The sequence below is a fragment of the Accipiter gentilis genome, chromosome 1, assembly GCF_929443795.1.
Source record: "Accipiter gentilis chromosome 1, bAccGen1.1, whole genome shotgun sequence".
In the NCBI taxonomy this organism is placed as follows: Eukaryota; Metazoa; Chordata; class Aves; order Accipitriformes; family Accipitridae; genus Astur; species Astur gentilis.
In genome coordinates this window covers 55416895-55431549 of record NC_064880.1, presented here as the reverse complement: position 1 = coordinate 55431549, position 14655 = coordinate 55416895, and the positions used below count along the sequence as shown (strand labels likewise).

General features: G+C 34.8%; 1 protein-coding gene across 22 annotated transcripts in view; it reads left to right on the top strand.

Annotated features, from left to right (window-relative positions):
• Positions 1 to 14655, top strand: part of BAZ2B (bromodomain adjacent to zinc finger domain 2B) — a 285742-nt gene extending 271087 nt beyond the window's left edge. For 16 of the 22 annotated variants that reach the window (XM_049809512.1, XM_049809491.1, XM_049809455.1 and 13 more), the window contains 10 exons: positions 1987 to 2651; positions 3301 to 3577; positions 3762 to 3917; positions 4369 to 4529; positions 5437 to 5747; positions 6135 to 6270; positions 7894 to 8040; positions 10243 to 10502; positions 11280 to 11423; positions 12696 to 14655. In XM_049809512.1, coding sequence (XP_049665469.1) covers positions 1987 to 2651; positions 3301 to 3577; positions 3762 to 3917; positions 4369 to 4529; positions 5437 to 5747; positions 6135 to 6270; positions 7894 to 8040; positions 10243 to 10502; positions 11280 to 11423; positions 12696 to 12849 — 2411 coding nt within the window. In that variant the 3' untranslated portion in view covers positions 12850 to 14655. The remainder of the gene's footprint in view (positions 1 to 1986; positions 2652 to 3300; positions 3578 to 3761; positions 3918 to 4368; positions 4530 to 5436; positions 5748 to 6134; positions 6271 to 7893; positions 8041 to 10242; positions 10503 to 11279; positions 11424 to 12695) is intronic. The other 6 variants (XM_049809601.1, XM_049809592.1, XM_049809574.1 and 3 more) reach the window with 3 other exon arrangements.

The window sequence follows — 14655 nt, the reverse complement described above, 5'->3', positions numbered from 1 at the left end:
ATAAGCCTTCATTTTGGTTGCAGAAAAATCCTTACTAATTCTGATATAGATGAAGCAAAACCCAATTACTCTCACAATTTTCCCACCCAAAACAACAACAAAATCTGATATACATCAGAATTGCATTATGTCATGAGAATTGCATCATTTTAGAGAGCTATTTAATTAAAATAACTGTAAGATTACCGCATGGTATGAAATCTAAGACCTGTTTTGGCCCCCAAAATAAACTGTAGAACTTCTCCTAAATCTAATCTTGATCTTCAAGTTACCTTTCTAAAATGGGTAGCATAAGAAATAATTTTTCTGTGTCACCTGTTCTGCATTATTTTATGCTCTGTGTTAGGAATGGTTTTGCACATGAGTAGCTGGATGTAGAAGGTAAACTGTCATATGCTTTACTGCTTCCATTCCTTTTGTTCACTGCATTTATTACATTTTAACCAGGTGAATCCCCAAATGCTTCAGAAATTGTACACAAAATCATTGAAACACACCTACTTGTCTTAAGGTAGTAAAAACAAACAAACAAAAAAATGACACAAGTTTTAGCCAAGAACTATAGGGCAAACCCGTATTTTTTTTAATATATTGTCTTAATGAAAGTTTAATCTCCCTGAATAGCAAAATGGACATGTATTTAAGTTCTCAACTACTCCCTCTTCCCTTCAACTCTTAATTTGCTCTATTTCAGTAAATTCTACTGTTTATCCACTCCTAATTCCTTTTATCTAAACATTGGAAATATGAGACAAACTGTGGAATGATCTGTCCATTTAAAAAATACTTCTCCCTCTTCATGTAGTCATTTTGGTTCTTAACGCTGATACTCAAAGTGTTTATATCTTGACATACACCATAACTTTGGACACATTTTGAAGCTTTAATGGGAGGGGATATTCTTTAATGAATTATCTTTTTAGAAATTATGATTTTCCAGAAAGAGCAGGTAAGCTTTTGTGGATGTTTTGGCCATAAACCATAAGCAGGACCTTTGTTTACTTGCGATTGCAGTATCTGATGAAAATAAGAAGTTGGAATGTTGGATTTTCTACTTCCTCTTTTCCTGATATTTTTCCATGGCATTTTACAGTTTTTAAGACTTTTTAGCCTAAGCTGACACATCAGTATAAGGTTAGAAGAGAAATGGTTAAGGAAGACTAGGAGAGCAAAGAAGTAAGAAAAATGTTTTTCCTTTTCAGAAAAGGTAGATCTTCTGCACCTCATATGTTTGAAGAAACCGGCTTTTGCAGTCAGCTTCTGCTTGTTGTACTTTAAATTGCTTAGCTGTTACACTGTCTGATCACATCTGTCTGCTTAGGTGTGTGTAGAGTCCCAGTCATCATGTTGGGTGGCTCTTTAAAGTGTTTTAAACTTTCAAGAATGTTGACGTTGTTTCACAGTCAAAGTTGTTAATGATTTTTCTTGAAAGAGGTAAAATACAATGTTGTGTTTCAATATTTGGGGAATATTTGATATCACAACATGAATTTTGGTCCTCCTTTTTGTAGTTGGTTATGAGTTTAATGAAATGGTCTTTTGCAAAAGAAAGCTTTAAGGCTATAAACATTGTACCCTCTTGATAGAAACAGAGGAGTTTTTTGATAAAGCATGAGAGTCTTGCAAAAAGAAGGCTGCCAAAAATTTGTCCCTTTCAAAGAGTTCACACTGGCAAACTGCTCCAGACATATAAGCATCTTAAGGGGGAATACTATAGCTATGTGAACTATGTTATTTTTCCTCCAGGTGTTTAACAGAGTTTAAACCTGTGTGTACCTTGAAGCTTGTTTCCTTCTGCAAAGTGTTCTGTAAAGTGAGAAGTGATTTCATTTAAAAAATAAAAAAAAAAAAAGAAAAGAAAAAATACATTGTGATCTGGCATGTGTTGGGCCAAAAATGAAGTAAATTTTATTTAACTGTGATGATAACAATGGTCTAAATTAGTTGGTCTATTATATTTCATCTATGTTTCTTGTTCATTTTTAGGCCTAGAAGAAATTGCAAAAGAAAAGGAGAAGTTAAAAAAGGTAGAAAGCATGCATATCAAAGAAGAAGAATCTGAGACAGAAGAAAAATTACACTGTTTAAATACAACTCACTGTGAGCAAAAGGAAGATCTGAAAGAAAAGGACAACACTAATTTGTTTTTACAGAAGCCTGGGTCATTTTCAAAACTAAGCAAACTGTTAGAGGTAGCAAAAATGTCACCTGAATCTGATATCATGTCCCCAAAACCTAATGGCAGTGCAGCAAATGGCTGCACATTATCTTACCCAAGTAACTCAAAAAACTCTCTCTGCAGTCTTCAGCCCACTGTATCACAAAGCACCATTGAGAAGTCTGATTCTAATAATCTTTTCAGTCCTAATGCAAGTGGGACAGGAAAGTTTTACAGTTCTCCACTAATTCCAAATGATCAATTGTTAAAGACTCTTACTGAAAAGAGCAGACAGTGGTTCAGCCTTTTACCGAGAATACCCTGTGATGACATGTCAGTTACCCATATAGATACACCAGCTACTACAACTTCACTTACTCCTCAATCACATCCACCATCAAAGTCACCTTCACCTGTTCCTTCACCTCTTCTGGGCACAACCTCCGCACAGAGTCCGATGGGATTAAGTCCTTTTGCATTGTCACCACTGCAGGTAAATAAGTGAATTTTTGAATAGTCTGACTTTGCTCTGCTTATTTGGGCAGAATTTCTGTTTAGACAAATTGTTTCACAGAAGTGCTATCATTATATCTTCTTTATTTTTTTCTATTACTGCTATTATTATTATTATTACTACTATCACTACAACGATGACGATTGTCATCATCATCATTGTTATCATTATTATATTATGTTATATGATTCTGTTAATAACTAATTCCATGTTACAGATGTTGTATAATACTCGAAGTTTCTTGATAAAAAAAGATTAAGATAAGTAAAATTAGGTAAGCCAATATATGATATTTTGTACCTGTATTTCAGTAATTTAATTTGGCTGTTAGAAGGCTGGCCACTGGTATTAAATGAAAAGCAAATAAATAAATAAAAACTAGTTTTCAGAAAAATGACACACCACACCCTCCCTTTAAAAGCTATTATTTTTTTAAGCATTAGCAGGGCCCTAATAAGGAGTATTACATGTTAGTGTTACATTTAGTTTTTTCTTAAACTACTCAAAGTACTGAGTAAAAGCCTCCTTTTTGTTTTGATTATTGCTTGACAAATAGCATCTTAGTCATAATTCAGGTTTCTTGGAAATAATGGTAGTTGTGATTGTGTTAACAATATATTCTGTGTAGCAGATGAAGACTGGACTACCTATAATGGGACTTCAGTTTTGTGGATGGCCTACAGGAGTTCTTACTTCAAATGTTCCATTTTCATCTCCTTTACCTGCTCTCGGATCAGGGTTGGGATTATCAGAAGTGAATGGTAACTCCTTCTTGGCATCTAGTGTTCCTGCAAGTACAAGTGAATCACCAGCACTACAAACTGAAAAAACAGCTTCTGCCCCTTCTACAGCAGTTGAAGTAGCCAAGCCAGTAGATTACCCTAACCCAAAACCTATACCAGAAGGTAAGTATAATACAGCAATAAGATGGAACCATGTGAAGGATGACTTCTACAGTGCCACTACAATGTTACAAATTATTTTTTTTATAATTGGCCTGTTGAATTGGCTAGATAATTTCTGTAATCTGATTGTGTGTGATCACATAGAAAATGCCTGCAAAATGTTCATATGCTTGTCTTGATTTAGAAATGCAGTATGGGTGGTGGAGGATTACTGATCCAGAGGACCTAAAATCTTTGCTTAAAGTGCTGCATCTCAGGGGAATAAGAGAAAAGGCCTTACAAAAGCAAATACAGAAACACATGGATTATATCACCCTGGCCTGCATCAAAAATAAGGATGGTATGTAATTGATATTTATGTTACGTGTGATGTTGGGGCATAAGACAACTGGCAGAGAGCTCTTTGAGATGTGTTTAAGTGCAGGGTTGGAGTAGCAGCTGGAGAAAAAAAGTAAAGGTCTTGTCTGTCGTTGTCTTTTTACCAGCCTTGTTCTGGGAAATTACAGGATTGGAGAAATCCCATTTAATATAAATTGCTCTAGTAGCATAAGCATTTTTAAGCTTTTCCCTTCTCTGTAACACTCTTGCTCAGCCTCTCCTTCCTCTTCTTGCCTTTAAATTGCAAGTTTGAAAACCTACAGAATTTGTTGTCCATGTTGGGTATCTTAAGAGTAGTACGCTTTTACAACTGTTCTTCACCATTTGGCTGGAGTGACAGGTATATCAGCTTGAATTTACTCAGAGAAGTTATAATACTAATTAAAATAATAAAAATGTGATTCTCAAAACAGTTGCAATTATTGATATCAATGAAAATGAAGATAACCAGGTAACTCGAGATGTTGTGGAAAACTGGTCAGTAGAAGAACAAGCAATGGAGATGGATCTTGCTATTCTTCAGCAGGTGGAAGATCTAGAGAGGAGAGTTGCATCAGCTAGTTTACAAGTTAAGGTAAAACCAACTTTTAGTAAAATGTCTCTTTATAAAGTAAGCGGTAAGAATTTGAAGTAGATACTAGCAGTCCTTTTGCAGTTGGTAAGTGCCTTCTTGTTCCATCTCTAATTGTCTGCAAATAAATCCATTGCAGCACTATTGTGGATATTTGTGTTTGAAACATTTTATTGCAGTGAAATCTTCAGCTGAAGATGCTCAGAATGGCAGTTCCTGGAGACTGTTCTTGTACAGTGTTCAGTTCCCTGCACATTTTTGTTAACCTTATATGGATGCAAAGATTTATTGCATAAAGACTGCTTCATTGTAGTGGGTTTTGCCACAGTTCTGCCTGGTTTGGGTCATTGTTGCTGTTAATGATTTCAGAAAAGCCTACAAGTTTGCTTGAGTATTGTAGCATCATGGAGAACATGTGATACTTGTGAGTGTGAAAGAGTTAAGAATTCACTGGCTGTTATGACAATTTGGAATTTTTCCAAGGTGGGTGTATGGATATCAAATTGCGTATGTTTGGTTATAGTACAGATGTAGTATTTGGGATCTAGTTTGTTCTAGGGGTGGATGTTATTTCTGTGTGACCAATTGATACTGTCTTCTGAGCCTGTTGGACAGACAGACCTATTGTGATGTTTTGACCAATGGAATAGGATACTTCAAAAGGAGATAAGAATGCAGGCTGTTGTAGAAAGTTCTCTTCAGAAAGTCTGGTAATGCTTGTATTTTTTTGATCAATTATTTTAGTTCTCTGGATATTTTGGAAACTGTCTCTACAGATGGATTACAAGTAACCAAGATCTACTGGAAACAGAACTTCAGTTACTTAGTTTAGATTCCGTAAAACAGTTCCTCTGTGTACACACTAAGTTAACAGCAACCAATAAATGCACAAACCTTTCTATTAACATAGGGTTGGCTGTGTCCTGAACCCGCATCAGAGAGAGACGACTTGGTATATCGTGAACATAAGTCAATTACTAGATTGCGCAAGAAGCACGATGGAGATTGTGCTGGAGGCGAAGAAGGCAATACCAGCTCTCTAGAGCGGACGAGTGACAACCCTCTAGATATAGCTGTAACCAGGCTTGCTGACTTGGAGCGGAACATAGAGAGAAGGTATCTGAAGAGCCCCTTAAGTACCACCATTCAGATCAAACTGGATAATGTGGGCACAGTTACTGTCCCTGCTCCTGCACCATCCATTAGTGGTGATGGTGACGGGTAGGTTATTGAGATTAACTTGAAAAATTATTGTGCTTCTTTGCTAATTGGAGCCTATTTTCTTATTGCCTGTTATCTATGTACTTTCTTGTATGTCTGTGATCCATATGGATCATGTTATTCTGCATGGTGCTTTGTAAAGATATTTTTTGTTACGTTTGTTGATAATCTTGCGAAGTTATCTCTACATTTAACTGGTTGTGACTAAGCTTTGAGGCACGTAGCCACAGTCTGTGCACTACATGAAATTTAGTTGCTTAAACCTTATACTTATTGGCTGTGTACGTTTTGTCATTGCTTGGCTTTCAATGTGATAATGATTGTTCCACGTTTAAACATAAGCAAACATGGATGTGACCTACTTAATTTCTCTGTATTTCAATGCAGAACTGAAGAGGATATTGCTCCAGGGCTAAGGGTATGGAGAAGGGCATTGTCAGAAGCACGGAGTGCTGCACAGGTAGCTCTGTGCATTCAGCAGTTACAGAAATCAATAGCATGGGAAAAATCTATTATGAAAGTTGTAAGTGTTTTTAATTTTTTATAAAAAAATACTGTAACTAAACTATTTTTGCTATATTCCATTTTTCCCACTTGAGGCATTTTAAGATACCATGGTTGTTAATGTGTTTCTTATTACTGCATGTAAAACTAATACAGTTAAACTGTACATTGTGCACAGATAGATACAAGCCTAATGGAGAAGATTGTCCCTTGCTTGCCAAGTTCAGCATCCTGATCTTTCTAAGATAAAAAGCCCCTGTAACGGGTTGCTTTGTTTAAGATGGTAATTACTCCTTGTTGTTAACATTTAGGTAATAAAGAGTCATTTCTGGCTCCATCTGATGGAAGATACTCTATCTGATGGAATATTTCTGATTTCATCCGTGACATAAGCTTTATGGAGGTTCAACCTTACATATCCCAATTAAGGACTTCATTTCTCAGAACGTTGAGATGCTCCAAACCCGTCGCTTCTTTGCATGCACACTTCTCACAACTGAACTTACAAATTGGGCAAGTGTGTGAGCAAATAAGCTGCAATACCTGTTTCCTTGTACATTTAAGAAGTAGATCTGTGTTAACTGCATGTGTCAAAATTTGCATGGACTTTTGAACTTCAAATTTCTGAAAACAAAACTATTACTACAGCAATAGTGATTATGATGTGATTAAGTATGGCCAATGCTATGTAGTGGGTGGCAAGTGATTCTTCCGTTAGTGGTCTTTCCCCCAATTTTTTAAATTTCTGCCAGTCCTATATAGATTCTAATTACATCTGGACAGCTAAAAGGTGATTTAAACAAAAACTATAGTGTAAGGCTGTACCTAGGGGTTTATATAGCTATAAGTTTAAAGCTCTATCTTTAGAGCAAAAAGTTTATGAATTTAGTAGGAGCACCTGAAAAGGCACTTGAATGTTTCAATGTGTAGTACTTTATTATCCAGAAAAAATGTATAGTATCATTCTCAATTTGATTGAAATGTTCTATGCATTTAATTACACAGTAAATGTAAGTATTTGGTGAAAATGTGGAGATCTTTAAGTTCCTGAAAAAGAAGTCCAGATACAGAAGAGTATCAAAATCACACAATGTATGTAAGAAAATTGACAATACATTAGATATTTTTAAGTTAGGGTGAATTTTAGGAAATGCTAGGATCATTTGTTTTGCCTTACTGAATTTGTTCATGGTGGCCTTTGGATAAGATCCTTACTGATTATTGTTTGAATATACTGTTTTAGGTTATTTTTGTGAAATAGCAACTTATATATGCAGTATGGGCATAAATGAAGAGAAAATTCCTGAGATAGTATGTGTGGGCCAAGTGATTTGATGGGTATAAGATACCTTTCCTTCTCATGGACATTAATGAAATATAAAAAGTATTCATAGTTTTGTGTGCTGTAGGACACCTATCTTAGAGTGAATTGCTTTTCAAATGTGTTCCCAAATGTAGCCTTTAGATTAGTTCCTCACATACTGCATATATTCTTTTACAGATGTGATCATTAGTAGACTCTGTGGTAAAATGAAAGGAAAATAATTTTGAGAATGAATTTGTTTGTTTGGAAGGGAAATTTACCATTCCTGTGTTTCAAATTTTAAAAAAATGAATGAAAGCCATTTTTTATGTATTATAGTACTGCCAAATTTGTCGAAAGGGAGATAATGAGGAACTGCTGCTCCTTTGTGATGGTTGCGATAAAGGCTGTCATACCTACTGCCACAGACCCAAGATCACTACCATACCAGATGGTGACTGGTTTTGTCCTGCCTGCATAGCAAAGGTAATACTAACCATAAAGATGAAGTGACTTAGAGTGACCTTTTCATAGATGGTAGAGTTACAGGTCTACCAGTGCTTTTTTCAATGAAAATAATGGTCTGTATGTTTTGTTGGGCTGCCATTAAATAATGAGATTAATAGTTTTTTTTAACTTGGATTTTAGTGGCAGTAAAGGCTACAGTTTTATTTGTTTTAAACTGTAATTTTTTTAATATAAGTAGGTACAGAATTTTCTTGCTGATTAAATACCCTAGTTTTTTATTTCTTTTTAGAATCTTTTCAGTTTGTCTTTTGAGCTTCATTGTTAAGTGTTGACAAATCTTAGTTTCTGTTTGAAAAGAAAAATCAGAGAAAATATGTAGTAAATGTTTTTTTGTCATTTTTGTACAGTATGCTTTAGTTTTACTTTTTTGATACACAGTATATTTGAGAGAGAAGCTATATATGTTTCCTGTGTGAGGTTTGTGGGGTTTTTTCCCCCTTCCAAGGAAAATAGTGTAAATAGAAGTTTAGGTTAGTTCTATGCAAATGACTGATATAGCGGTTAGTATCATTTAAAAGTCCACAATTTTTCCATCCCTAGTTAGTCCTAAAATTAAATGAATTTTTTGCTAAACTTTAGTTATGTTTTCTACCACTACCTGTGAATACTATAACTGAAAAGAAAGTAGCTTTACAGTAAATACTCAATTTTATATTTTCTCTGGGTATTGTCAATGTGCATCTTTCACAAAGTAATAAGGAAGATAAATTGTTTTCTAAACTATTATGTGTGACAAGTAATAAAAACAGGTTACTGTTGAGCATTGATTGTGTAGTAGTTTATAAAGGGTTAACTCATGCTGTAACTTTTTCTGTCATTATCTTGGTTATATTACAACTTACCTTGTTATAAAGATAGAAATTACCCTATCATGCTATAACTTACCCCATCACTCCCATCACTTTTCTTGATATCTCTTCCCCCCCCGCCCACCCCCCACCCCCAAATAGCTACTGGGTTTAGTATAACAGAAAAATTTTTTTTCTCAGTTTTTTTTTTTTTCTGTCCTAAATTTGGCTAACAGCTGGAGACTTAAAGGCACCAGAAATTTAAGGTGAAATTCCAGCAGAACCTTAAAACATGTTGAATATTGATTTATAATTCTGCAAAACATTGAAACAGTTTTGTTGAAGACTTCATATAAACTATGCCATCCTGATTTAATTTTTTTTCTTACCTAAAACAAGAAAAACATCAACATCTGCCATTCTCACCTACTTAGAATTAATATTCACAGAACATCTCCAAGTTAGGCCTTGGGTGATGACAGCTGATCTGTTCTCATTGCTTTACATTGTGTTTTTAACCAAATGGCTGAAAATCAACATTCCTCTTCAATTGCCCTGTGAACTGACATACTTGACTGTTTTTCTATCCTTGGACTAAGAACAGTCATGATACAGAGTAGTGTTTAGAGAGTACAATTATTTACAAATCTCTTCTAGTGTTCTGTGTTAAGCAAAAGGAATTCTATACACAACATATTTTTCCACATTCATGCTTCATTCATCATGTGATTTGTACAAACTGACTACATTTCCCACCATGCTAGTTACAGTCAGTGCCAAATGCTTAATTTAGTTATGACATTCGTGAAGTAAAGGGATTGTGTAGTAATGGTTTCTAGTAGGTAGTGAAATCTGCATTTTCTTGTATTGTCATATTCCTTTTACGTTCTCCTGTAGTTGTCTTGTAGCCAAGCTATCTGTATCTTTCATATCTAGCTTTTAATCTTTAAATCAGCTGATCTTGTCCCTGACTTTTTAAAAACTCTTTTCCACTTTTCTATATCTTGCGAATAATATGGTTGCTTGAAAATGAATATACTATTCCAGCTGTAGTTGTATCCGTCTTTTAGGAGCAGACAAATAGTTGTCTAAAACTCTGCTAGCCTTGTTTGTTAGGAGGTACTGTTTTACCAGTCTGAAGGTCAGGTGCTTTTATATTGTCACAAGTTGAGACCCTAAATCACTAGTAATGGGAATTTCTACAGCCTTACTTCCCTTTAGAGAAAAGCAAAAAGTGAATAATCTCTGATATGAAACATTTCAATTGTTTTGGTGCTTCTGTCTTTCTGATCTTCATTGCTGTCAATAGATATAATAACAGAGGTTTCTGTAATTTCTTGGTTATTGCTTATTTCAGTTCTCTCTATTGTAGGCAAGTGGTCAAACTCTAAAAATAAAAAAACTTCAAATCAAAGGGAAAAAAAGTAATGAACAAAAGAGAAGCAGGAAATTAGCAGGAGATACAGAGGATGAAGATTCTGCAACTACAAGCGCCTCCTTAAAAAGAGGAAAAACAGACCCTAAAAAAAGAAAAATGGATGAAAATGTTTCTGTAAGCCAATTAAAGCAAGAAAATTTCACTGCTATTAAGAAACCTAAAAGAGATGACTCCAAGGACTTGGCTATATGCAGGTAAAGTGACAAATTTTAAACCTGGTTAAGTGTTGTTGAAACAAGTAGTGCCTGATTGCTTTTATCTGTGTTCTGGGGAACAAGAACGCTATTCTTTATCATGTGTCTCATACAGGTTTGTGATAATGTATATATAAAAGGATTTAACATGTGTGTGCTGGGAGTAACTGCTGTGTTTGGTAATGAAGCCCAAGAAGAAAGTACCTTATCTTAGAATGTGGTCTGTGAAATCTACTCCTCCATGCCCTTCCAAGAATGGGAAGAACCCTGATAGCAGTGGTACTGACAGTTTTCTCAAGTGTAGCAAAGATGATTATCCACTATGTCCGAAAGGTGTTGCATTACAGAGGAGGAGACAGTATAGTAATATGAATGCATCTTCTTTTGTAATACTGCTGGTCAGTCAAAAGTGACATAGTTTAGTCTCATCACAGTTTTGGAAAGCCAGTATTAGCACCTGTTTTACTGGTTTGCAAATGGTTTACGTTGAGGTTTGAAGTATATAAGTTGCAGGGCCGTGTTTTTCTTTTAGAATGTTGATCACTAGAATTTAATCTTGTGTAGGTTGCCTAGAGAGAATGCTATTTTAAATACTCAGTTAAGATGTCTATCTTTGTCGACATTGTTCTCAACCTTGCACAGGGCACAGAATAAAGTGCTTTCCTTTTATAAAGTGAATAGGTTGGCAGTACATGATGAATTTATGGAACAGTGAAAAAAATTATGTGAATATATGAACAGCTTAAAAATACTGATTTAAAACCTTATTTTATTCAGCATGATTCTCTCAGAATTGGAAACTCATGAAGATGCCTGGCCTTTCTTACTTCCTGTAAACTTGAAACTTGTTCCTGGTTATAAGAAAGTTATTAAAAAACCTATGGACTTTTCCACCATTAGAGAAAAGCTAAGTAGTGGACAGTAAGTAAACCTATTGTAAATTTTACTTTACATTTTCAAAATATTTAAACATTGAAATACAGTACATCTTTTAAAATTAGTTAAACTATTTTGATCTGCCTGCTCTGGCATCTCTGATGACTTTTACAGTCAAAATAAAAATTCTTTTGTCTTTGCTATATCTAAGTGAAATACCATATCAGGTGGGAGAACCTGTGGAACTGGCTGAAAAACAATAAATCTGCCAGGTCACACACACAAAATAATCAACAGGAAAAAACTTTTTTTCCTTATCTTTTCTCACTGAGACATCTTAGTGTTGTTACATGTAAGCAGGGACCAACTGTGTGGGCTTTAAGTTAACGGACGCCCTGTAAATAATGTTGTTGCTGTGGAGTGAATTGGTACCCCTATTGTGAGAAGCCAGGTAACATTCCAGTAATGGTGGTTAATAATTTTATAGTCCCAGAATTAGACAACTTCTTAGAAAATAAAAAGACACTTTATGCCTCTCTTCCCCTTCCCTCCTTGTTACATCTCTGTGCTCTAATGACTCCCCACCACTAAAGAAAATTTTGTCATCCATGATTGACCCTTTTCAGCATCTGTCAGCTCCGCACAAAGCAAGTTTCCTAGGATAACACAAGGGGATTTTTAACCTCTTCAGGCTTTTTCTGCCTTGAATCTGAGATTTAAATGCTCCCCATATGCTCATTGGTATTGGTAGACTTCTAACTTGTACTGTGTTTCTTTTTACTAATTCCTATGAATATTGGAACACTATTTGGGCCATGTATGTTCAGGATAATAAAAAGAATAACAAAGACAATGTTACAGGATTGATCTGGGCAGCCTTATATTGTTCCTCTTTTAGGTAAATGCAACTGTACTCAACCCTTACTGTGAAAGGACTTGAGCCCAAGAATAGATGAATAAATGGAAAATAGCCACAGCATTTTAACTAGAAAGCTACTGAAGGGAAGGGGGAAGCTAATTTAAGAAGTTTGTTTTCCAGTACAGGCTTGAAATTCTACCTTATGGAGTTTCTGAGGAAAACAACAAATTCAATGATGAGAGTATTTCCTTCCACTGATGTAAATTTTCTTGTTAATATTTTAAATTAGAATTAAAAAAATTAAAAGTATAATTCACATGTAAAGTATTCACTGAATATTCTGAATAGGCTGGTTGTAAATTCACTAATGTTAAGGTAGTTCTTTCTCATGTAGTTCAAGTGTTTTTCCCCTTTGATTTTCCATGTTCCAAAAATCATTCACCTTTTTCTTCTTTCAGGTACCCTAATCTTGAAGCATTTTCGCTAGATGTCAGGCTTGTTTTTGACAACTGTGAAACCTTTAATGAAGATGATTCTGACATAGGCAGGGCTGGCCACAACATGAGGAAGTATTTTGAAAAAAAATGGACAGAAATTTTCAAAGTGAGCTGAAGTTACCAGAACTCTTTTTTCTTTTTTTTCTTTTTTCTTTTTTCTTTTTTTTTTCCATTAAATGAGGACTGATAAGACCAGCAATGTGAACTGTATTTACATGAAAGTGCAAGGCACATGCATAACTAATGACCGGGTTTTTTCCTTTAAAATATCACAGAGTTGTGATACTAGTTCTAAAGGCTTCACTCCTACAGCAACCATAGCCCCTTGGTTATTGGTTTGTGTGTTTTAACAAACTAATTTAGGTAGAACAGGGAAGCACACCCAAAGAATTTCAAAGAAAGGGGTGTTATAGTGCAATAGCAATTTAAAATATATCAAAACGCACTGAATATTCAACCACCAGAGCTCTACTCGGGGAAATGATTCTCTTTTCCCTTTCAATAAATATCTATTTTTCTTTTTTTTTTACTTTGTAGTTTATTTTTTAGTGAATGTATTTAATTTTATGAATTATTTATGATTATACAGCATTCAGAATCTTCGTTTTCTGTGAAAAGGAAGAATTAGAAAATTGCTTTAAATCTTGAAAATACAACAAGGAATGTTTTAAAATATAAAACAAAGCCAAGTAAAACTGTTTACACTGATGTGCTGTAAAAGCACTAAAAATTAAACTTTACTGTAGAGTTACAAGTACATTTATATATATGTTGCTGCATCACTTGTGTAGTTAAATTGTATTTCAAGACAGTGAAGAAAAATTGAGACATGTATATACTGTTCATTATTGTTTATATTAAGTCTTGTTTTAAATATGTATGATGTGTACATATTGTTTGCAGACATTATTGTTTATGCCTTAGGAGGACGGTAGCATTTTATTTTAGTCTTAAGGTAATTATAGCTATATGGCTTGTACAGTAATTATCCTCTACCAACACTGTGGAGTCTCCTTAATCTTGGTAGTGCCTGCCTTTAAAACAGGGTGTAGGGGATATTAGTTTTCCATTTTTCTATTTTGTTATATAATTTCAAGCCACCACGGCCTCAAATTCAAGTATAATCATTTGTATCCATGTGGAATAAAATTGTGACAATTTCCTACGCACACAGTATTTTTTCATAGAAACATTTCCCTCCATTTGCCTTGCCACAGAAATAACAAAAAAGACATTTGTAACCACTGTGTTTTATCTACTGTGTGTTGTGGTGGCCTGTTGGGGCAGATAGATCAGAATTTTTTTTGTACTAATGTAAGAGTACTTGAAGTTTTATTTAAAAGAAATGTTGTGGAAAGGTAGCATTCTTTTTCTTTTCCTTTTTTAGGAGTGTTATTTTTCACTAGTATGTGTGGCACGGATACAATAAAAGACTGTTTTGCAAACCAGATTTTCTTGGCGATTTTAATACCTCAGATCCTGTGTATACAGGATTTTTTTTAATAATATCTTGGGAGTCTTGCATTTAACATTCAGTTCTTACTATGATGCATCTAATTCTCCTGGCCTTTTAATGGTAATTGAAAAAGCAGCAATTGCCAGGCAGTCAGAGTGCCTATTTGAATGAGCGTAAATAACATTAGCTAAGGCCTTCAGGTGTAACCCTTGGGCTGCCTAGTATTTGACCTGTTCCTGCCAGTCCTGTTGACTGTTGTTAGTGTTGAATGCACATGATAATGTAAATACATGCCACATGTAATGTTTCTTAAAACCACTGTCCATGTAAAGTTTTGTCCTTTTTTGGTCTGTAGAAGGGCGCGAGTCATAATCCTTGCTCTCACTGAAGAAAACAGAGGAATTGCAAATGAATACTGTGGAGCCCCAATACCTATAGCTCCCTCACCAAGTAATGTTTTGGTTT